Source organism: Numida meleagris, chromosome 18, assembly GCF_002078875.1.
Source record: "Numida meleagris isolate 19003 breed g44 Domestic line chromosome 18, NumMel1.0, whole genome shotgun sequence".
NCBI lineage: Eukaryota > Metazoa > Chordata > Aves > Galliformes > Numididae > Numida > Numida meleagris.
Window position 1 is genome coordinate 840,158 of NC_034426.1, and position 24,859 is coordinate 865,016.

General features: G+C 47.1%; 1 protein-coding gene across 3 annotated transcripts in view; it reads left to right on the top strand.

The window, feature by feature from the left end:
- Positions 1 to 24,859, top strand: part of TYW1 (tRNA-yW synthesizing protein 1 homolog) — a 77,860-nt gene that overhangs the window by 14,972 nt on the left and 38,029 nt on the right. For all 3 annotated transcript variants that reach the window (XM_021415422.1, XM_021415421.1, XM_021415420.1), the window contains exons 8-11: positions 1,695 to 1,821; positions 10,619 to 10,671; positions 13,009 to 13,127; positions 19,907 to 20,016. In XM_021415422.1, coding sequence (XP_021271097.1) covers positions 1,695 to 1,821; positions 10,619 to 10,671; positions 13,009 to 13,127; positions 19,907 to 20,016 — 409 coding nt within the window. The remainder of the gene's footprint in view (positions 1 to 1,694; positions 1,822 to 10,618; positions 10,672 to 13,008; positions 13,128 to 19,906; positions 20,017 to 24,859) is intronic.

Sequence of the window (24,859 nt, forward strand, 5' to 3'; positions counted from 1 at the left end):
CCATTGCTTGCCAGGCAGAACAAGCCAGGTATTGCGGTTCAGAGAAAAACAGATGATTGCTTTGTTTACAGGCTTTCGCATCAGGATGAAAGGGGAAGAAAATATTAACAGCATCTCTGGGGGGAAGATGATTATTGAAATAAATGCTTCTGCCTTGCCAGCGAGGCAATTTTATTTATTTGTTTGTTATGTTTAGGTGCTTTTCTCCGCTATTGCAGTAGCAGCATGACAGGCAGGTGGAAATGCAAGCCCTTTAATTCAGAAGGACTTTCCCTGAAGGCTGCCTTGGATAGGATATCTTATTTGTAGCTAAGTGAATCGCTGCATTTTTAATATTATGATGTGCTACATAATGCATATTGAGTTCTTCTGGGGGAATTAACCTGGCATGAGATTGGGGAGCAGATATGCCAGGATGCATCTGTTCAGAAATGCTGCCTAGTGTTTTTCTTTGGATAGCTAATGAATCTGTGCTGACATAGTGCCCTTCCTTTTTAAATGGATGGCTGTGCCTAGCTCTGGATTAAATGATGTGGTAGAAGCTCTTTGTTTAAGAATTAATAGTTGAGGGTTTTATCTCCTTCCTTATGCACGAGGCTTTTCCAGCAGTATTAATATTTTACCGGCGAAGCATCTTGGGGTTGTTGAGTCTGAAGAAAAGGAGACTGAGGAAAGATCTCATCGCTCTCTCCAACTGCCTGAAAGGAGGCTGCAGCGAGCCGGTCTGTCGGGGCCACAAGCGAGAGGGTGGGAGGAGGCAGCCTCAGGCTGCACCAGGAGGGCTCACGCTGGGTGTTAGGAAGAGCTTCCTCATGGAGAGGGTGGTCGGGGGTTGTAACAGAGCTGCCTGGGGAAGTGGAGGAGTCCCCATCTCTGGAGGCATTCAGGGGACGTGTGGGTGTGCTGCCAGGGGACGTGGGTTAGCAGTGGGGCTGGGATGCTTTCTCTGTGCAAAGAACGCAGCTGGGGAGGTGGAGAGCCCTGCTTTTGGTAGCGATGCTAGCAGTTGGTGGGTAAACTCAGACTGGAAGCATGGGAGCATTTGGGTGAACTTCTCGATGTCTTTGGCACAAAAGAGACTTGGCTGTGGACTAGCCTGTTCTGCGGAAACAGAATGTCCTCTGTTGGTCTTTGTTGTTTATCCATAACTTCTCTAATACTTCAAAAAAAAGCCATCAAGAACTGACAGATTACAAGTTGCATGAAATATCAAAGTAATTATTTCCACTTTCATGCTTCTTTGTGCAGACATAAAGCAATAAATACCCATAGAGTCTCAGAAGTGACACTTACATAGTGGCAGATTCACGCTTTTCTTACGTGCTGGGATTTGTTTGTTTCTCCTTTAACTTTATGCTAATACATGGTATTCCTGTATTTTGTGTTGTTTTCTTGCTTTTAAGTAAACTCCAGGAGCTTAAGTGTGTTTATAAAGGAGCATCTGTGGGATGCAGCAGCTTGTTGTCTGGAGTTGACTGCTCAGGGAGAACAGCCTTTTCTTGCGGGGTCTTTGGTGATCACCAAATTTTGGTGGTGCTCTTGGCCGTCCTTTGGGGTGGCTTGTAGAGAGCACAGCTCCTAGTCTAACCTGTCGGGCTGTCTAAATCGCTGTAGGGATGTCTTTCTTCCCTAATCTGTCCCAAATAATAGAGCGTGTTTGAACTAAGTGGTTGTAATTCCCTGTCTTCAAACAGAGAGAACGTGAGCTGGAGGAAGGAGATGCTGGAACGAGCTTGCTTGGAGAGACTTCTGGGAGGAAGGAGGCAGGTGAAAGGAGAGAAATGATAACTGCGGCCCTGAGGGATGCACTCACAAAACAAGGTGAGGTTCTGTGAGCCTGGGTGCTGGACCAGGCTTGGTGGTGGACTTCTAAGAGAGCAAGTGAGACTGCTTCTGTTGGAGAAAGCTGCTGGTGGAGCTGCCAGTCCTGCAAGGCTCTAACCAGAGGCAGGACAGCTTAGGCTAGAGCTGTCTGCTTCATTGTTCCAGGGGAGGAATCTGAAGCTGTGCAGTGCATCTCAGCACAATGCATGCTAACTTGTAGGGATCACACGATCCAGTACTTCTGCTCAGTCAGCTTGAGAGAGAAGATAGACCTGCATGTGTCTAGCTGCCTGAGGGTGGGCTTCTTAGTGAATTTTAGAGATCAGCTTTGCTTCTGTTTTGCATTTTAGTCACCTGCTTTTTGTTTAAATTTAAACTTCTTTTGGTACTGAAACTTCTTTTCCAGAAAAGAAAATCTGTCAAACTAGCAATCTGCTAGGTGATTCGATCAATAGTTCTGTGAGCTGTAGAGAACAGCATTAATGAACTAATGCATTTTTCTTAAACTAGGGAACAGGCTGAGGCTTTTGAACTGCAGGGCTGTCAGCTGTGAGTAAAGCTGGGAGAAGGGTGATGAAGGGTAATGTGAAACTCCCCTGTGCTGCAGCTGGGGGGATCACAACATGTGCTCCCCAGGATCTCAGTTGTTCTCTCGCCCAGGTGTTTGTATGTGACTAGTGTTGTTCTGCCCATCAAGTGTCTGGCACATTTGCTCTTTTTTTAATTTTCGTTAACTATAAAATAAAGAGCTGTTCTTTAAATCTGTGGGCTGAATGACAGAACCCAGCAAAAGCTTCTTTAAAGTGACTTTGCCTCATCTTCATGTCCATAGCTGCATCACTGCTGGTTGGAGCCGGTGCAGGGCTGCAGAGCCAAAGGCTGTGGTGTGGTGGCAGGTGCAGTGTGCTGCAGAGCAGATTGAGCATTGCAAGCCTCCATTTGTGCTTTGTTATCACTGTGTGGTCAGGAAGATCAATCGTTCTGCCTGCAGGGCTGTTGGGAGGACAGGTGAGCCTGGCTGGCAGGGTTGGAAGCATGGCTGCTAGGAATGGTGGGCAGGGAGGAGAGCACCTGGCTGCTGCAAGCCCCTGTTCTAAGAGCCTGCAGGGCAGGCTGTGCTGAGCTCCCTCATCACCTCAGCTTCTGCATCTGGACACAGGAGCCCTGGGGGGGATGTGGAGGTGCTGTGGCACTGACCTCTTGGGTATAGGTGCACGGTTTTCTAGCAGCTGCCCTGTCTGGGAGCTCTTACTGGGCTGCAGTGCTCAGTTGGCTCTCTTATTTTTCAGAGGGCCTCACAGGAGTGCTTGATGCTCTGCCTTGCTCTGACCCAGGCATCATGGGTTCAGCGTTGGGGCATGAATGAAATGTTGGTGTTCTAGTGCTGTATAAAAGTGGTTGATGTTTTAAAAAAAAAAAAGTGCCAGAGGGAAGGTCACATTCCTGCCATAACTTTCTGACACAAAGGCAAGTTCTCCACATAACTCAGATCTCCTGTATTTCGGGGACAGGAATTCATTGGTCACATGAGTTCTATTTTCTAAGTATGTATTTCTGCCTTCCTTGGGTATCCAGGGTGGTGCCAGCAATGGTTGTGCTGCTTGGGGGTCTACTTACCTAAATCTGCAGTTTAAAAGACTTGAGAACTGTTGTGTGTGTGTGTGTGTGTAATGTCAGCTACAGCTGCCTTTGTGGATGCACCCCTCCTTTCCTTCCTTCTGCTGCTCACATCACTCCTTAACAGTTGCTCAGCAGTGAAGATAAGAATCTGCCTTTCCTCTCTTTTGTGTCATAGCTGGTTGTTTTTTTTTTTTTTTTACAGGTAAAACACACCAGACACTCTTACAAGGCTATAAAAATAAAACTCGCTCCTTCCCTCAGCACCATCCCCTTGAAAATAACGAGTGCGACGCACTCAGATCATCTAATTTATGTAGCAACGGGTTGCTTTGGGTGTAGGTTTAGTGTCTCTTCAGCATTATTCCTAAGGGCGTAATTAGCCCAAGAGAAAGCAAAACCAGCGGTGGTGATTCAGAAGAAAGCTGTTCTTTTGAACTGTGGTTGTGTAACAGGAGTTTGCCTTTGAGCAGCATCTCTTCAGACCCCCCCCCCCCCCCCGTAATGCTCTTATTTTTAACCACCTTCAGACAAATTTAGCGTGCTGCCTGTAGGTAAACTGAATATTGCTTAAACAATAGTTTTATTTTAGCTGGAATTCAAAGCCAGCACTAAATATAACCTGAAGTATTGGATTGTGTAGCTGGAGGCCCTTGTAGCTGGCCACTTGCAAATACCTTTATAAAGGTCCTCTGTAAGAGCTGCTGCTTTGAAAGTCATAGCCAGTCTTGTGCTGTGAGAAGATGCTGATTTCCTTCCCATCACTGTTCAGTCTTGCGTAAAATGAAAATACAGCACGAGCCACTTAGTACCTGCAAGTTACAAGTATAGCTGGAGAGAGAGGTTGGCAGTATTATGCTCCTGCTTTGGCCGCTTCATCTGTTTAGGTAAATGTCATGAAATCAACTGAAAATAGAAGCAAACCTTTCATGCAAGTGTTTCCTGCGGTGATCAGTAGGCACAGCCTAACTGATGTTCTCAATTGCTTACTGCAGCGCCTTGTAGATTCATGAAACAATCCCGTCTGGGCTGAAATCTGTATTTTTCCTTCTTAATCTGTTCATACCCAGATTCATTCTGGGTACTCATTCTTTTCAGTTGCGTTCTGCTAAATACAACTGTGCTTGTAATTTTGTGGTAGGCAATAATCCAACAGGATTGGATTAATGTTGCCCAGAGGCTGACCCCACTGGCACTGAAGGAATCATCCTGCTTCCCCAAGCTGCAATCCAGTTGGGTTGTTGTCTTTACTAGCTAAACATGCCTTGAATGTAGCACCGGGGTGTCCCTGATATCTCTATTTCACTTGTATCCAAAGGCAAGTGCTGTTAGGAGACAGCTTGTATCTGAAGTAGTTTGGACTACTTCAGTAACCACTTCTTTCATGCTTTGACTTGCTGTTTGATATAAAGATACACTTTGATCTGTGTTTTTTCGGCGTGTTTTGAAAATTGGGAGCTGACTTCAGAAGAGCACTGAGGACTGGGCTTTTCAAGTGCTTATTGACCTTGCTGGAGATTAGGCTTTCCAAGTAGTTGGTGGCTTTTGCTGCCTGTTCTTACTGATTATTTTTTGTCTCAGTGCCTCAGCTTGCCTGGCTGTGCTGAGCTCTGTGTCCTGGTGCTGGGAGTGAGATCTACTGCAGAGACGTTGCCCAGAGATTGGTGCTGCTGGGGGGTTTGCTTTCACAGGCTGTGTGCTGAGATGCTGGCACGCAGCGCTGGGATTCAGTGTCACTTACACAGAGCTCTGAAACTCCAGGTGGCACTAGCAGCTCGCAGCTGGGTCAGGGATTGGTAACGCTGGCCATGGGAAGATTTAAACATTAGTTTGTGAAATGCAAAGCTATTCCTCTGTGAATTCCTAGGAGCGGAGTAAATGTAATGTCCAAAACCAGGCAAAGTTAAGCCTGCTAAACTTTCTTGTATTTCCTTAAAGTGCATGTAAATAAATGGAGAATGTGCAGTTGAGGGGGAAGAATCCAGGAGCCAGAGGATGCTCAAGTCCCACGGTGTGGAAGCTGCCAAGAGCTTGGTGGTGAGCTGATTGCAGTACTGATTTGCTGGTTCAGGTGTAGCAGCTTATTGGTAGCAGGGTAGATAGTCAGAGCTCAGCCTGATGGGCTCGATTCTTCCCTTGTGTGTGGTCATGGGAGTTGGAGTTACCCATGTATACTAGAGGAATATGAGCATAAGTTCACTCATATTTGAAGTACGCTGATCTTTTCTAACATTTTGGAGAGTAGTAGTCTCTGAAAGTAAACCCATTGAGATGGAAGAAAGTAAGGCTATATTCAGGTAGGAATAGAATTTGTTTTCCTTGCTTTGTAATACAGCATTTTCATCAAGCAAAGGGTCACCAATTTCATATGATTAGATGTATAGAGAAAGGAATGTGCCCAGAATGAGTGAAAGACTTGTTAAAACACAAACAGCATCTTGTCTCTAGTAACGTTCCGTTTGTTTCTTCTGCCTGCTTCTGGAAAAGAGCTGGCTGTGCAGGCTGGCTGTTGTCTTTTGCATCACAACTTTTGTCCTGGCAGGACAGTTACTGCAGAAGTTGACACTGATTCTTTTCTTCATGTCTGTATATGTGTTTGCTGTTTCCTACACGGTCACCAGGCCAGGCAAAATAGATAAAAGATGCGAGGGGAGCTGGAGGTGTGAGGTAGGGGTGCAGAATCGTGGAGTCATTAAGGTTGGAAAAGACTTCTAAGATCTCTAAGTCCAACCACCAACCCATCCCCACCGTGTCCCTAAGTGCTGCATCTCCACGGCTCTGCAATACCTCCAGGGACAGTGACCCCACCACCTCCCTGGGCAGCTGTGCCACTGCAGCACTGCTCTTTTGGAGAAGAAATGTTTCCAAATATCCAACCAGAAAGCACTGGAAGGAACTGAAGACCCCCCCCCCCCCCCCCCCCCCCCCCCCCCGGCCCATGGGAGGGTGTGGGTGAGTGTTAGGGGAAAGCTTGAGATCTGGTGATGCAGCTGCTGCCCTGTCCCACCAGGGAGTTGGGGTTGTTGGCTGAGGCAGTGCAGGACATGTGGCTAGTTCTTCTTTGAGACACTCTGTCCAGGAGTCCCATCGTGTTGTCTCACTTTGCTCGTTTTTCAGACAGGAATGTAAATGAAACCTTCCCACAGCTCTCAAGCCTGTGTTGCTTTTTAAGAGCAATTTCTTCCATTTCAAAATAAGTTTTTAAAACAGCACCAACGTAAGCCTGAAGAGTTGATCCTGGGACATGAAGCAGGAGGTTTTTCCAGCTGTGCTTGGGCCATTGGAGAAACTCTGCTTCCCAGATCCCACTTTTGTTTCAGCATGAAATGCTGATTTAACTTGACCAGGTTCCTGTCACAAACCACACTTGTATTTTTCCTGTTCTCCAGCTTTAATCAGATCACTGCCTTCAGTGGTGGCCTGAGCACGGTGGTTGTGGGAGAGCATTTGGCGCAGTCCCTCGAGTGGAGGCAATGGATTGCTGCTGTGTTGCTGACCTCTTAACCAGCGCTCATGCAGAACACCAGGAAAACAGGAACATTTTCTCCTGTAAGCATTCCCCTGGTTTAAGTTCCCCTTCCTTCACTGATTTACAGCTTTAACAGATAATACAGCTTCAGACAGAAGAATTTTATATTTAAGGAGGTGGTTTGCTAGACCCATGCTGATTTGTCAGCTGTGTAGAACTTGTTTCTCAGAAGCAGGCTTTCTGAAAGTCATTTGGGTTTTTGAAGCGTGATATGACATCAGATTGGCTTTTACCAAGCGTACAGCGGCTGCATTCTCAGAGGAGTGTGGCAAAGGCTTTGCACCTCCAGGGGATTTTTAACCAGTCATCTGCTTCATTCTTTCATAATTAAATATTTCGCTCTGTGCTTTCAAAGACTTCAGCTGAAGCAAGCTTTTAGTGTAGGGAGCTGTACTGAAAGGTGAGGTGCCTTTGATTTTCCTCCGGACACTTTGCTGTGTCAGGTTAGCCAGAGGAGTCATAAAGTTATGTGGCGTGACTATTGCAAGTACACTTCTTCAGACTGCGGATTGGATTTTGGGGGGCAAACCTTTCAAACTGTTTGCACGATGGAGCTGAAATGCTGCACTGTGGTCTTAAACAGCTGCAGAAGTGTTCTGCACTAATGGTGGAGCATTGACCATCTGTGACAGCGGCCATCTCTTAGCTGAAAGTCTGCCTGTGGTCTATTAAACTCGAGTTGGATTCTCAGGGCAAGCAGTCACCAAATGTTTATTGGCCTAGTGTTTTTGCCTGGTGAAGCTAATTTTGCACAAAAGCTTGTTTAAAAGCTTAATTCAAATCTTTATGATGGTGACACTGAATTTCAGTGAAGCTTGGCGGGTGTCTTGGCCATCCAACATTTATTATCTAGCGTGGGATCAGCTAAAATAGACTTAAGATCTGGCATTCTTGTGCCTTTAGTCATGAGTAGAGTTTACAGGTTAAGTAATAAGGAGTGCTTTGATTATGAGAGGTGCTGTAGAGCCTTCGGATCTGAAGATGCATAGAGTCCCATTGAGACAACACATGGTATTGTTTGGAAGATGTTGCATCCAAATATTCCCTTACAGGTATTGCTTACAAGTAATACTACTTGGGTTTGCTCTTAAGCAGTAGATGTGTGTGCTGTGAGCCCTGGAAACAGAATGAGAAGGCTCTGGCTGCTTCTCTGACATGCTTTCTCCCATGGCCGGTTTGAAACTCAGCACTTGTGGTTCTTGTGTAACCCTTTCCATCCTTCTTAGACCCCAAGCTGCTTTGTCACCTGTGTTACAAGCCGGTAGTTAAATCTTTGAAGAAACAGACTCATAAATCAAAGGAGCTTTGCTCACCTGCAGTAGATGTGTAAAGAGTCAGGCTTGGTCAGTGGTACTTGATCTAAGTCTGAATGTTCATGTGATGCTCTGTGGTGGCCTAGCAGCGCAACCACGCTCCGCCCAGAGCTCCCTATGCAGTGAAGACCTGAGTTCAAACACTTCATACAGTGCTCTTAAGAAGTTCTGCAAATGCGTGGTTTCTTCCAGGAACCACAGCTGTGACTCCTGGCAGCAGCACATAAGATGAGTAAACCCCCTCGCATTGTTGGAGCTGGCTGAAGTTTGTAAGCCTCTGGTTTGATGCTGAACGTGTACCATTTTCTTGGCCTTTACAGGGTGCTGCGGGCACTCCACGTGGTGGAAGTTGATCTGACCGACTTAAAGAGAATGCTGCAGCTTTGGGCTGTGGGGTTTGGCACCATGCTCAGTTCAGATGCCTCCTCTCTTCCCTTAAGCAGCACAGTGGATTTGGGCAAGCATTCCCTATTTCCTGTTTAACCTAATGCTTACTTTAAAGCAGCCATATTATTTCTGCTGACAAATGATCTACAAGAATAATCTTCTATGGATGCTGTTGCTGGATTCCGAGAAATAGAGGATGGTGGTGGCTGAGGGCAGCACAGAGCCTGGCTGGGGCAGCTGTGTCAGAGGGACATACCACCCTTCTCAGTGCTCATCACATCCTTTAGGGACGTGCGTTTAAGTAACACAAAGCGGTCTCAGTGGGGATTAGACCTTGCTGGGCAAGGCTGTTTGCAGACAACTGCAGAAGAAACATGCAGGAGAGATCCGGAGTGGGAGGAGATAATGGGATGCAACTCTGTGCTTAGTTCTTAGACAAGGGTCGGCTGGAAGCTGCAATGTGGTCTGCTGGGTTGCAGCCAGTCCTGGACGGTGTCCCCAGTGTCACCTGAGGCTTTGCAGAACATCACTTCCAAGTCAGAAGCATTGATTGGAGTTAAGTATCTCCTTTTCCAGGAAAGGATGTAAAATGTCAAGGCTTGTTGGCTTGCATCACTTCTTATCTCTTCAGGGTTTGCCTAACCCTGAACATGCATGCAGGGTTTTGAGGACTACTAATTCAGGGGGATAAGTGTGAAGTACCATCCCCTCCCATAGAGCTGGAGGGCAGCAGGAGCTCAGGACACAGAGGGTGGTGATTGCCCAAGGAGGTTGTGGATGTGGATGCCCCGTCCCTCGAGGCTGGATGTGACTGTGGGCAGCTTGGTCTAGTGGTTGGCAACCCTGCACTCAGCAGAGGGGTTGAAACTCGATGATCTTTGAGGTCCTTTTCAACCCAAGGCCCTTCTATGGTTCTATGACATGCTCTTGGGAGCAGCCTGAAGTCCCTGCAGCCTCACTTAATGTGGCCACCAGTCCCTTTGCAGCCTAAAGTGGGAGAAGGGGGGGGGTCCCGGCACTGGCAGGAGGGAGGCTTGATACCTAAAATATGATTTTGCTTGGAAGTGTTGATGAAAACATCAGCCTCCTGCTGCCAATCGGATGTGCTGGTTCGGGCAGCCAGGCCACGCTGACATGTGAGAGCTGCAGCGTGGGCAGCGCTGTGAGGCTCTCCAATCCCTCATATTTTTATGCTGATAAACGCTAAGCGTTTTTTAATCCTTCAGACGTATTGGTCTCTAAGTACTTTTTTTTTTTATTTTCAAAGAGGAAAATAACCTAACTCAAGCAGTTTGGGTAATAATAGTACTTAGTGCTTAATGAATACTGTAGAATTAATCCTTGTGGGCCAATAAGTAAAGTTCTGTTGGTTTTGGCTGGGAAGTGGGAAATGGTGTGAGACTGGCTTCCTGCAGGTGCAGGGAGCGGCTGCCTGCAGAGCTGTTGGTTGGGGCTCTGCCCCAGAGGTGGGGGTGGTAAATCTGCTGCACTCCTGGTGCTTGGGCTTATGCTGAGCCCTGCATCTCGGTGCTTTCCTCCACCCTTGTGCTGCATGGGATTGGGTGGTGTTCCCCGTGCTTGTTCTGACGTGCTGCTGGGTCCCTGTCCTGCTCCATGTCCCAACCCTTGGGGTCAGTGCACGCATCCCACACCTGTTCCATGCAGAAGTCCTGAGCTCCCTCCATTGATTCCAAAAGGACTGAGCAGTGCAAATACATCCCCTGGGAAAAGCTGCTTCCCGTTGGCCAGATCCCTTGCATGGCTCAGTGTGTGAGCTCACAGGGTCAGGTTGGTGGGCATGAACACCTCGTTGGTGTGTCCCGCTTGTGTCAGCAGAGAAGAGTGGCACTGAGAATGGAGGTGCTTAATTTTGTGCTATGCTTAATTTGTTTCATGTATTGGTTACTGCAGGTTAAAACTGACGGTTTGATTTACCTCTTGTTTTCAGGCTATAAGCTGATTGGAAGCCATTCTGGAGTGAAGCTCTGTCGGTGGACAAAGGTATGCTCTTTTAAATTTTCTCTGTTTATAAATTGAAAGCTAGAGACTTACTTAGGTATTACAACTTTCTGGTGGAATACCCTTTAAAAATGCACTGTTGCCTGCAAGACAACGCTTCACTTCCCAAGCTCTAGTTCTTGCATGTCAGGCTATTACAGCTCCATTGCCAGGAGTCAGAATGTGAGCAGAGAGCTGGAAAGATCATTGTCTGTTGCTGTTTTTCCCATCTCTGCTGCCTGCTGAAATCCCTCCTGCATACTGAAATGCAGGACAGGAGCGGAACACCATGGAGGAAAGTGGGAAGTTTGCATCAGAGGTGTGAGGTCTGGAGAGACAAAGATAGCAGAGCCCATCATTATGTTCAGACAGCACACAGGCACTCAGACCTGTTGTTCTGTGACTGATGCATCTGGTTGGCAACAGGCAGTGCTCCTCTGCTGTTTTCCACACTGAAGGTTCAAATTGCAAACTTGGAGCAAACTTCAGCTCCTTCACTGTGTTTCTTGTTTCAGCAGGTCCCTGAGTAGCAGTTCACAGCTCACATGCTGAAAGCTGCTCTGTAAGGGTGTGCATTTGAGGAGTAGCATTGATTCTAACATGCTAAAGCTGTCAGCATTCACAGGGTGATAAACTGGGAATCAGCATCTCATCAGAATGCCAGCGCGTCGCTAACTCCTGTGCGGTGGCAGCGATCAGTTCCTGGTCTCAGCTCTCTTTTGCTACATGATTATCCTTGTTTATTTTTGAGAAGTGCTCTGTGAATGGCAATCACTGAAGTGGGTGGCTGCAGTGAGGCTTTATTTAATGCCTGCTATCAATGAACTGTCTCATCAAAGGCTCCTTGCGATCACTTTAGCAAGCCCACCGCTGTATTGTCAGGAACGTTTGAGGCATGCTGATCCCAGCGATGCTTCTGCTGTTTGCTCTGACAAATATTTCTCTCTTCTGTTGTTCTTGGTGCCAGGGAAGGCCATGACATGTTTAAAGAAAAACTTGTCAGGCTTCGTCAGCACTGGGACTGAGAGAAAACCAGAGAACCTATTTTTATTAAAGAACTGAAATTTAATGCAGCACTGTAAAGCCATTTCACAAAATAAATAGCAGCTCTGTGTGCTTAGATAGGCCCTTACTATTTTTAGCTTAAGCAGGAGTTGAACATAAAGAGCTCTAATAAATCGAGCTGAAATTGGTTACAGGCAGTGGCTTTGACTCAGATTCACACCAGCGTGTGGGTGACTTCGGGAGGGTTGGTCTGGATTTGTATCGGTGGGAAACAAGAGCCAGGGCTGGAAGGAGGGGTGTTATGGAAAGCACCATAGTGATATCTCAGTTTGAGATCACTGCTGGATTCTGGAAAGAGCATAAAACCTGCAAGTGTAAGGAAGAGTCCGATTTGCCTTCTTGATGAGACCTGGAAGATGGCTTGCTCTCCTGGAATTTGAGTCTCCCCTTCACAGAGTAAACAGCATTTTCCATTTTGTTCAGTCTTTCACCTGTGTGCCGTGCTGTACGTACGCCAAGCACTGCCTCTGTTTTTCCCCCACGGCTCAGTGCAGACTTGCTTCTGAATCACTAGGACCCTTCAGGTAGAGGAAGATAGATTAAAAGTTACGGAGTCATATTTCACACTTTCTCTGGAGAGCAGTGAAGAACCTTTCTCATTTATTATTATTTAACTGAAATAATGGAAGACAGTCCCTGCTCCCAGCAGCCTGCATGCTGAGCAGAAGAGTTTGGTGGGAAGGTGCCTGCAGCTCGGAGAGGGGAAGCTCAGTGTCCTGCTGGGGCCAGTGGCCAGTGTGAGCGGGGGTTTGGAGGGGCAGGGTATCTTTTAATGTCATGCATGAAGAAATGCTCTGCACAAAAAACTAGAGGAGCTGAGTGTTTCGTAATGCAGCCATTAAATTGACCCTTGTTACTCCTTATTGGGCTTGCACAGTAATACTACTTACAGCCTAAGTGGCTTCACTGGCTTCATCGTTGGCTAATTCATTTAAAAGTACCCCGCTATGCTTCGGTGTTACAAGTAAAAGTACAAGAGGAAGCATTGATGACAAGTTTCCTCTCAGACAGTTAAGCTTGACACCATAATACCTTGTTTCTGTACAGCTGTACACAAGCAGTCGGGCTGTATACTGATCTTGCTATGAATTTCTTAAGCCGGAGCGCATTTGTCATTTCTCTGAGCTGCTCCATGGCTGCGGCCAGGCTCACAGCTCCGTCACAGCTGACTTTGGACACCAAAGTGAGTGAAAACCGTGAGTGTGCCCAGGGAGCAGATTTTAAGCCCTTAGTTTTAACTTCCATGCACTTGTGTGTCTCTTTCTCTGCTGCCAGTCGATGCTCCGAGGCAGAGGCGGCTGCTACAAGCACACGTTCTATGGAATCGAGAGCCACCGCTGCATGGAGGCCACGCCGAGCCTGGCCTGCGCCAACAAATGCGTGTTCTGCTGGAGGTAAAGTACTGATGCAGCTCTACTCTGGGATTGCTCACCCGGTCACGTGCCGTATTCCCCACACGTTTATGGTCTTTCATGGCATAGCAATGCAAGGAGCAGCGCAGCGCCCAGGGAGCTGTGCTCCCCCTTCCTTCATGTCTCTGCCATCCTCTGAGAGCTGTGGGGCCCCTGGGCTGGGACTGGTGGGGCTGAGGGGGACTGCCCGTCTCTAGGGCTCAGTCATAGAATGGCTTGGGTTGGAGGCGACCTTACAGATCATCCAGTAACAACCCCTAGTATTAGGGTCTGAGGGCTCCCCGGTGCCCCCTTCCCGTGAGAAGTGTCCTCTGTGTCCATCTCCTGGGTCCTAGCAAGTTTGGATGAGCTGGGCAGCAGTGGAAGGTGCAATCAGGAAATCAGGGGATAGACTGATAGATAGTAAAGCCCACAAGTCCCTCTGCCCCCTGCTCTGAAAGTGCTGGCAGGTGTCAGCCCATGGTACAATGTGGTTCCCTCTGGAGATGACTGGGACCCTCATAGTTCTTTGAAGAACATGGATGAGGTCTCACCTTGTGCAAAGCCACCAAAGTGCTAAATGTTTCAAGTGCTTTTGTTCTGAAATCAAATTCTGTTTTATATTTTAAATGCCTTTGCCCCGAACTCGGTCTCGTTCTCAGTGAGTGAAATGTGATGACTTCACTAACCGTTGCTTTCTATAACAGTAGCTAATAAATGATCTTTTATGTTGGTAAAGTGACCCCTTTCTCAGAGGGATTACTTCCTTGTACTTCTCTGGAGCTTTGCCTGGATCTGAGCTGCGTGCTGCCCCAGCTCTCCAGGTGCCTGGGTGCTGGAGGGAGGCTTCTGCTGGACTGGGGAGTGCGAGAGGCTCAGCAGAAATAAAAGTAGTGACGTGGAAGTGTGCTGAGTGGGAGGACGCAGCTTCTTTCAGCTCTTTTGCATCCTACCTTGCTAGCCATTTCAAACCATGGGGCTCCACATCCTCTGCTATTTGTGTCTGCTTTAGGGAGCTGGCTGCCAGTAACAGCTGTTCCATACCTAAACCTGGGTGTCCAGCGTGCCACTATTTTCATGCTAAAACAGCCAAAGTCTTCTGAGCATTTTTCCCATCTTCTTCAATCTTCAAGCTCTAATAATGCAAATATTTCATGAGAATATTAAAATGACAGCATCCATGCAGAAGTACGGCTGTAATTCTGAATGCACTTTGAAGCTGTCTCCCATGTTAGTACTAAGTATAAGCATCAGGCAGTAGTTATCCTGTTAAGTTTGCATTTGGGACTCTATTCCAGAATGTTAATTGGTGCTCTTGATGGGCTTTCATCCTATCCTGGCTTGAAAGGACACAGCAAATGGCATGTTTAATGTGCAAGTGTTGCCACTTTTCTTCAGAGTATGTAATAACAATCTGATGACTGAAGAAAAACGTACTGCTTGTTCCTTTTTTCCATCTATCAGCTTGCAATGGTGCATTGAATTCTGCAGCTCTGGCTGTGCTGATGGGTGAAGATTGCCATGCGTATTATTGTCCCTTTGTCCCTACACAGAAGGTACACCATAAACAGCGAATAGAAAGCAATAACATCACCAAAATGAAGTGTTTTGTTCCTGGTATTGTACTGCAGGCCATTTAACACTTGTTCCTCTTCAGAATGACCCAACTCTGCCGTTTTTTATTTCTTCTAGCAGCAGACTGTGTCTGGAAAATGGGGCTGTATTAGAGAAGCCACCTGTAAATTGGGATGAATTGCAGTGTGTGATACCTTCCATGCAACTCCAACCCATCATTCTGGAGGTGTCATTCCTCACTTTTAAGAGGAATCCTGGAAGCAGTAGCCCTAATCAAAATGAATGCTAGGATGCTCATTTTGCTAATGATAACAACCTGAATGCAAGGAAATGGCCTTCCAGAGCAGTGTGCTGAAGAATGTTCTCCTTCACCTTCAGCAGGTGGAGCGGGCTGTGGGTGTTGGACTGGTCCATGTGGGCTGCAGCTGTCTGCTCATCTCTCACCTCTGCATTTGAAGATGTAAGGCTCAGTGTGCAGCTCACCCCAAGGCTCGTTTTGTGTGCACCTTCTGCTTGACATAAAGCAGAGCTGTCATGGAAAGAGGCTTTTCCCCCCGGCTTTGGCTGCGTTTTCAGACCTTGTGCTGCAGTTCTTCCTGTAGCTGTGCACTGGGCCAGGTCTGAGTTCGGTGAGAGGAGGAGAGTTCCGTGCCCGCTTCCAGCACAGTTCACAATATCAACATGCTTTAATTCAAACCCACTGCTCCCTGGAGGTTCTCAGTCTCGTGAGGCTGAATGCGGCATTCCAGGCTGGGCTCTATGAACACAGATCTTATTAGCAGTCACCATCTGTGCTGCTGGGGACATGGCAAGTGATGGTTTTGATCTGCTGCTGGCAAAATGTTTAAATGGAGGCTTTATGCTTTGGCCTCGTTGTGCAGCTCGGTGCACTGAGCTGCAGATCAGAGCTCTGTGGTTTTTTTTGAATTTATTTCCCAATTGTTCCTTTGTGGGTTGAACTGCTGAGGCTGTTACAGTAAGAATAAAGAGGGGGGGTTAAAAAAAAAATAATAAAAAACAGGCTTTAATTACTGCAACATCCCTAACTCATAACTCTCCCTACAAAAATAGTCTGTTGCTGTCCATTATTGCTCCCAGTTGCTCTTGCTGTTTGTAGTATCTCTTTAGCTTAATTGTCTAAATGGAAATATGTGAGTGACCAAATCTCTTAATCAATTAGACGAGTGTGGGACTGAGGCTGGCTGACACTGCTGGTGATTGTGCCGCAATCCAAACCTGATTTGATTATGTCCTCTGGCTGAGTGTCTAAAACACGATCCATTATTGTGGAGAGATGGAACAGCTAATAAAACCTATTAATTTAAATCTTGTTTATTTTGGATCCGAGGAGGAGGCAAACCAGACGGAATAAAACATGCCATGAAGAATTTGGTTCATATTTCTGTAACTTTGTAGTGTTTATACCTGTACTGGGAGGCTCCAGCTCTAATGTGTACAACAGGCTGAAGCTGTGCTCAGATGGAGGGCAAGTCATGGCTTCTCTTGCAGCAAGATTGCTGTTCCCCTCTTTGTTTATATGCACCTAATGTGGAGGTGAGGTCACTCTAAATCACCCTAAGGTCGCTGAAACCCAGAAGTAGCATTTACCAGCATCTACATTTCAGCTGTTTCAGAAAGTTATATTTGATTTTAAACATGCCAAGTCCAATTTCGCCTTTGAATATAGTCAGTATGATGTCACTCTTAAAATGAGTTTCCTTTGGCTATCAGATATCCAATACTTGACGTAGACTTATTTCCTCCGTGTTAATTATTTAAACTTATCAACATCTAGGGATAATTCCATGCCTTTTGAAAAGCTTTTATTTTTTTTCTTCTATTTATTCATAATAAGCTATTTTTCTCACTCTTAAACCTAGCAACAAAAGGTGGCTCAGAGCAACGTGGGAAAAAAAACCCAGCTATTGAATGGGATGTTTCTGTAGGTGCATTGTCTGTGTTCCTCAGATAACAGTTTAGATAGGAACGACAATTAAAAAATGCCCATCACAACATACTCCTTTCTAATGCAAGCGTTGTCTGATTTTCGGAAGATAAATAGAAAATAAAACTGTGTTTGCTGTGCCTCACCTGTGCCCAGGAGCAGGAAGCCCTGGTGCTTGCTGCCTGTTGTAGGTGCTCTGCTGGTCCCTGTGCACACCCAGCCCTCTCCCTTGCTCTGCTTTCAAAGCCATCTTTGCTTTTTCTTCGTGCACACAGAGAGCAATGCGTGCAAGCACTGCCAAGCTCTTTGCTTCCCCCTCTTGCAGCCAGTTGCAGGTTATGACTGCTTGTCACCATCAGTACAGTGGTATCAATGCGATTATCTGATGCTAATTGCATGTTTTGTATAAATTTGCATTTCCAAATGTATGGGTCCCACTGCTGGTCAGCTCCACCCTGGGCCCTGCCCCATGGGTGCCCTTTCATAATCTCACCTCATTTTTCCCCTTGCCATTGCGAGTTGCAAACAATTTTCTTGGCATAATGAGAAACATTAAACTTTGTCCTTGTGCATTGGCTGGACGTTTTCTTTGGCCATCTGCTTGCTCCATGTTATTACAGGGAGGTCTTTCTTGCTGGCCCTTTTGTGCATCCTGGGTTGTGTGCCTTGACCTCTCTGAGTGTGACCCTGTGGTTTTGTTCTTTTCAGCTGGAGGATTGCAAGGTTGCAGAAGTGCTGTGATTCTGCCAGATTGGTTTCTTGTTACACTTTATATCTTTGCTTTTTATTGCCACAGTTTGCACTTCTGCCTTAATAGGATTTCAAAAGCTGCCAGTTCCCCAGAGCTCATTGCCCTCGAGCATTTCTCTCTCCTCTGGGACCTCACCTGCTGGTTCTGGGGCTCACTGCAGCCTGTGGTCATCGAAAGGGTGTCCCATTACCTGCCCAAGACCCAAGTAACTGATGAGATGTACAACTCAGTGGTATAGGACGGGAATGGCTGTGCTAGGGCCTTTGCAATGATCCCATCAGCCACCAAATGGTGCTTTGTTCCCTAGGGAAGGAGCTGCTGCTTTTTGCCATCGAGCTGCTTTGCAGGCACGACTTGGTATGTTTCGTGAACAGTTGGAATGTGTTAGAAGAGCAAGGACTGTTAGGCACTGGTAATTAATAGTTGTCCAGCATGCATTAACAGCCTATTGATTTTCTGCCAGCTTGCCCTGTTAAATATATAGGGTATAAGCTATGTAGTTAAACATGTAAGTGGTTTATAAATGCCTTTTTATAGTTGGTATTCAGAAAATTTTCCATGTTGGCAGCAAATAAAAAAATTCAGAGACGGAGGCTGCTATAGCTTGAAGGATCTTTGAGATGGTAACGTAGTGTGAGAGCACTGTTTGAGCCTTTGCTCTCCCAGTGGACAAAGAGATGCCTGCAAGTGTTGGTTTTGTCGACATTGGGTCTAGAATCTGTCTTAGCACAGCCCAAGTGTGAAACTGCAGGCTTTAACTGCTTGTGGAAATCAGTGGGTATCTTGATTGTCTCCAGGAGGCACTAAAGCTGCCATTTCCTTCTGAGGAGGTGCCCTGTCTGTTCTGCTGTAGTTCAGTGCTGGATGTCACATCCCAATGGCCTTGGAGCTGGAAGCCTGAGCGAGGCAGGTGAGCTGCCAGTCCTCCCCATGGCTGACCCCAGCAGAGATCAGCTGATCAGAGAATTGCCTTGCAATAGGATGTACTGCTTGATGTTGTCCAGACCTAGCTTAATCCAATAGTGCTGTTTGGAAAGGTACAGCAAACACATACTGCTCTTAATACACTAGTCCGTGAGCCACAGTAGAATCAGCAGGGGAGAAGTGGAGAAATTTTTATAGTGTATTTTGGGGAAAAAGCATGAGAGGGAAGAGGACAAGGAGGTGGGAGTGCAGGAATTCTTTGATTTTTCTAAGTGCATCCCTTAGGGATAGGAAGGTGCCTGTTTGATAGTAACACGAGTGCAGCAAGGTCCCTGGGACAAGAGGTTTCAGGACAAGTGGCGATGTTTTTAATTTGCACCTGAGGAGGGTCAGGTTGGGTATTAGGAAAAATTTCTTCTCAGAAAGAATAATGCAGTGGCACAGGCTGCCCAGGGAGTGTTGGGGTCACCGTCCCTGGAGATGTTCAGAACCGTGGGGATGTGGTACTGAGGGATGTGGTCAGTGGGCATGGTGGGGGTGGGCTGGGCTTGGGCTTGGGGATCTTGAAGGTCTTTTCCAACCTTAATGATTCTGTGAAATTCCCCTCACCAAGGAGAGGTCCATGCTCGTGCACAGTGAGGCCTAGGGCTGGAGGTGTCCAACACCAGCACACTGGTAGCACGCCACTTTGGAGGATTTCCTTTGCTGGTCTGGATTAGGTTCATCCGGGTGGCTATGAATGGTGTGGTGATATCCTCTTGTGCCAAAGAATAAAGGAATGAGGAGAAGCTTCAGGTATCTTCCAGGTACTTCGGTGGTGGATTTCCCTGTGTGGGCTTTTTGTGTGTTTGAGGAAAGCGAAATCTGGGTACGGTGGTGCTTCCTGCATAGGCAGTGTTGGCTTCCAAACCCAGTTTGACACAGCTGTTCCTCGGAATTATCATGAGTGGTTTCTGTCCCTGCAATCTGTCTGCATTTGAGCGTCAGTAACTGAGTAGCTGGCAGATCTCAGAAGTGATGGGAGCCCCTGCTGAGTAAAGCCGGGAGCCCAACCACATCCTCCAGAGACGCAGCTCTGGCATGCTGCAGGCTCCCCATTGAGTAGCCTGCCCTCATCTGTCTTATTACTAGAATGTTAACCAGGCTTAGAAATAAATCTTTTCCTTCTCAAGGTAGCAGTTGGTACCTCCAGAGTGGAACTAAGAAGGGTTTACAGTCTTCCTTTTTGAAAGCTTCATGTAGCTGTTGTTAGACAGAGGTAGAGCTGATTTTTCATTCCTTAAAGCAGTCTTCCTGGCTGCAGAGCATCACTGAACTTCTCATAAACCTTTTACCCACGATTACAAATAGATACAGGACATTGCTACTAGTCTGCAATGTTCGTTCTTCTTCCTGGAGAGACCGGAGTGTGGGAGGAGAGGGATGTGAGAGTGGTGTTCAGCGATCACATCTGAGAGCTGTCAGAAGCAGGATCCTGCAGAGAATTTGCTGCTGCTTTTAATTTTATTAATCAGTGCCAGAGTCCGCAGGGTGACAGATGGGTTTGTGCAAAGTGCAGCGAGTCACTCTGGTCTCTTTTTCCTCCAGACATCATACAAATCCTGTGGGCACGGAGTGGCGGTGGAAAATGGACCAACCTGAGATGATTTTGAGGGAAGCTCTTGAGAATCATCGGAACATGATCAAGGAGTTCAAAGGTAACTTCTCTTCCCACCAGTGACAATTCTGGAAGATCAGCAGCAGAAGCATCTTCAGAGCTCAGATCAGAGCATCCTGGTCACCTGCAGAACGGAGAGAGACATAAGATCTGTAATCTCAGAAGTTGGGAAACCTTGAGGGCGTAATTATTGCTTGGTTTTAGAAAAGTTTTGCCTTGTTTTTGTCATTACAACATGAGTCAGCTGTTGAGTGTCTACCTCTGCCTTTAGGCAGCAGACCGGAGTTGTCTCTTGTGCATGCTGGTAGCTGTGACATCGTGTCCCTGTGTGTGCTCCGAAGCTTCCACAGTGGTTAAAGCTCGTCTGGGTGATGAGTGATTTTATTGTTCTTATATCAAAGTTAGAGCAGATGGAAGGCAAGAGGGACTGATATCTACACAAACAAGTATACTGTCCAGCCTTATTCCACTGGGAGCTTTTGTTACCTCTGAAGTTTCTAGATTTTCCTCATTAATAAGTGAGCAGTAGCATTCAGGTTGTTATTATTTTTCAGAATTATTCAGTGTATTTGCGTGCAACTGAAGCTGCAGTTGTTCGCTGATCTGCAAATTACTGTGTTTTGCTTCCATTATCAAATCCTCATGAGCTCTTTTATTCACTCTTCGGCTGTATGTATAGAAACGTTTGCTTTCTTCTTTTCTTTTCTCCTCAAGCGTGCAGTGAGCTCAGTCGCTCTGCCAAGGTCAGCCCGGTGCTCAGTGTGCTGGCCAGTTTGGCAGGACGAGTCTAGAACTCTGCTCCTCCTAATTGACAGCAGGGGCTGCGCGAGCAGCAGGAGTGAAATGAAGCGTCCATTAAAAGTGCAAGAGGAGCCTTAGCCTTGGCTGTCGTTTTGGGAACCCATTTGTTTATGTTGGCTGTGTGCAAAGAGAACCCAATGGCTTAAAAATGTGACAGGCAAAAAAACTTGTGTCAGTGGAGCAGCATTACTTTGCCTCATTCATTGGACTTATGCAATAGGCGGAAAAATAACTCGTTCTGGGGCCTCACGAGCTTTGCTGCTCACAGGGGCTGGTTTGCATCATCTTGCAGCCTCAGATCCCTGGGAGCTCCCGTTCGGAGCTGCAGGGAGGGCAGCCAGGAGACCTGACTGTGCTGCTCCTGGCAGCCAGGCTCTTAAAGGAGTTGAAAGTGGCTGGATAGGCTGAAGGGATCACGCTCAATAGCTTCAGGTGTGATTGGTGGCTGATAACAAGCAGGGCGATTCAGGTGCTGATCCAGGAGCCCATGTTGTACATCTCCATGAATGGATGGTGAGACTGAATGCACACTCAGCAGCGTTGCAGGCACTCCTCATTTAGAGAGGGTGTGGAGTGCACTGAGGAGCAAGGCTCTGCTTCAGCAGAACCACAGGAAACCTGACTGTTGGGCTGAACACAGGGACACATGTGCAGTGCAGCTTGAAGTGGAAAGCTCTGTGTGAAGGTGTCCTCACCTCCATCTGCTGGCAGGAGACCCACCTGCTGTGGCTGAGCAAGGGGCAGCAGACTCATGTTGATGTTTGATAGCTTCAAGCTGTCCAAGTGAAGACAGTGCATCTTTGCACAGGTCCCCAAATAAGTGACCCTCCAACCATGAAGGTTTTCAAGGCTTCTAAGCAAAGCCATCTCCATCCCAGCCAGCACTGGAGCCTGAACTGACATTTGCTGCAGTGGTTCCATGATTTGTGTTGTACCTATCAAAATCAAAAGCCTTACAAATGATAAAGACACCCTATCTTCTTTTCTATCAGACAAGGCTTGAGTCAAAAATTTTAATTATATCCACCCCCAAAAAAAAGCCACACACCGTTAAAGTGGCAGCTAGATGGGCATGCTGGTGGAGTATGGATTGTGTTTGTGCAAGACCCAAGGGCAATTCCTGCATTCCATGTTGAAGCACTGCATTGTGATGGAGGCATTGCTCCTGGAGGGCAGAAATGTGTTTGCACCACCAGATGGTGAAAAGCAGAAGTTCCTTTGCAGCTGTTTGAAGCCCAGCACTCTCCTGAAAGCTGCGTGCGGGAGTTGGTTTAAACCCAGCTTCAAACTCTGGAATAAACCTTTCCTCCTTAAAACAACAGCAATAGACACAGCACCAGCAGACTGCGCATTGAGCTCGTGCACGCGGAGGAAGCCCAGAATGCTGCTTCATCTCAAGTGCACGTCTCACCACCTGTCACCAGAGATCCTCCTGACCTCTTGTTGGAGCCGCCAGAGCAGGGGTGTGAGGATTCCTGGATGTTGTTGGAAAAAGGTAGCCCAGAGCTCGGGTGGGAAGCTGCGCTCAGGGAGCAATGAGCATCGGCTCTGCTCATCCTGCAGGCCGTAACTGAGCGTGCTGCGGGACAGGGTGCTCGAGGGAATCATCATCTGACCTCACCAAAGGCTCATTCAGTACTCCATGTCTTGCAGATGTGCTCAACTGGAGTCCACGCTGGACTCTGCCTGTGCCCAAATTTATACATGAGGGTCAGCAAGGTCACAGCCATCTCTTACTGATGTCCCAGCCCCTTGGCTGCTGACCTCACAGTCCACAGCTTTGTGTGTTTGAGCACCAGCCTGGGTCTCCATCACCCTCCATCATGGCCTGGGACGTGGACATAGGAAGTTCCATACAAACATGTGAAAGAACTTCTTTATGGGGAGGGTGACGGAGCACTGCAACAGGCTGCCCAGGGAAGAGGTGGAGTCTCCTTCTATGGAGATACTCAAGACCTGTCTGGACACCCAGCTGTGAGACCTGCTGTAGGGTACCTGCTGCAGGGGGTTGGGCTCAATGATCTCTTGAGATCTCTTCCAACCCCTGCAATTCTGTGATTCTGTGATTTTCCTTTGCAAGGGTGATACATTTGGGAAAATAAAATTTGCACGTTACTATCTCCACAATAATCCATCTTCTGTGAACTGTTGTCACTTTCTGAAACCTAGACACTTTTTTTGCATGTTCCGGGTAGGATACGATACCAATTGGCAGCAATCTCTACGTCAGGCTTGCTTTTTATACCAAGTGCTCCTATCATAGCAGGTTCTTTGCTTATGCTTTCCTGTGCAGCCTACTGCAGGGAACCTACCTTAGCAGGGGGATCTCCAGAGATCCCTTCCGACCCCTATGATTCTGCAGTTCTGATTCTTCCCTTACTGCACTTCCCAAAAAGGGTTGGAAAGGAGGAAAGATTCCACAGTGATTTGTCAGAAACTATTCCTAAAGTGTTGAGAGCTCTGTAAAGACAGTCCCATTCGCTCTTCTGGAATTTATTTTCCATTAAACCAATTGCCAAATATTCCCTGAAATGTGCGTGCGCTTCCTAGCAGCGTTACCCTGCGCCAGGATTTGTGAGAGTGCAACCAGAGGGCAGTCTGTGTCCTGCAGGAACCTTGCTGCGTGCTTCTAAAGACGTGTTCTCTCCTCTTTTAGCATTTGCCATGGCTTGTACAGGTTTTGGAGACCATAAGTGTTAGTTAATGTCCCATAATTCTCTTAAAGAATAACTGTTGGAGAGGCATCTTCCTGATAGGGAGCAGAGGTGGGAAGGTGTGAAGCAGTTTGTTTGATGGATACGTTTTGTAGGTAGGGACTGTAAGTCTCTGTGCCCTTGTGAAGGGCACGCACAGAATGGAAACATAATTCAGAAATAAGAGAGCGTATGTCTGACAGCACAGCCCTGGTTTGGCTGGGGGAAAAATGAACAAAGAGACACAAAAACATGACCTGGATAAGGAAATCCTGCAGACTTAGAGGAGGAGGTGTGTTCTGAGCGATGCCCACTGGGGTCTTAAGGTTAGATCTGGGAATGCCTGTGCATGCTGCTGCACTCGTGTTCCTTGCATGGCAGGCACAGGTAGTTGCAGAGGGACACCCACAGCCAGCACCCTGTGCAGGGGCTGCCAGGCCATGCATTCTTTCCCTGGTGCACGTGTGCTGGGTAGGATAGCAGCTGGAGGCAGCAATACCCACTAATCCTGTTTGCTTTGCTGCTGTCTAGCTTGTGATTTATGTGGGCAAATGATTGCATATAAAACCCTTGCCCTCGTCGGCAGTGTGTTTGCTGTATGTGCCAGTGTGATGTAAATTGTTTTGAGAAAGTTCCTCTCAAACTTTGTGATGTTGGAATTTTTCTTCCGAAGCTGGCATTGTAATTACTGTAGTCCTATTGCCAGATGCTGAGACAGAGAGAAGTTAATTCCCCAAACGACCCACAGTAGCTCTAGGAAAACAAAAGTCGGTCCTTTCATCTCCGTGTGTGGCTGGGATGCTCCTTTCTTTCCCAGTAAGTTCCCCATAATGCTCTCATTTAGTGCTGTCAGGTTGCTGCAGCGCAGCCATTAGTCCTGTCCCTATTCAGGACGGAGCCTGGCTGGTTTAAATGTGCCGAGCTTCACTCTGATCACCAACCAGCTTTTCTGCGTGAGGCTGAAGCAATATCCACCAACACCTCTTTTTTATCTAGGCTTTGCAGCATAGCATGTAATTTTCTGTGCTGCTTGAGCTCCAGCATCTAGGCAACGGGAGGTGAGCTGAGGACCTGCTTTCAAACTTCAGTCTTTGCTTTTTAAAGCAGACCAACCCCCAGCCCAAAACCTCAGATATTGTTCAAGTCCATCAAAGCACGCCGAGGAAATGGGATGTGACACATCTGGAACAAAAGCTTGCTTGTAGTTGGGTGGCTTCATATGGGCTCCTGAGTACATAGTTGGGTACGGATGGAACAGCCTTCCCTCTCCCCTGCCTGCTCATGGGTGGAATAATTGCGGCACTGAGCTTGTTCCTGCGCTTATCTCAGTGTTTATGCAGCGTCACCAAGATCTTAGCAAGGGGAAGTTTGACTCAGATGTCACTGGAG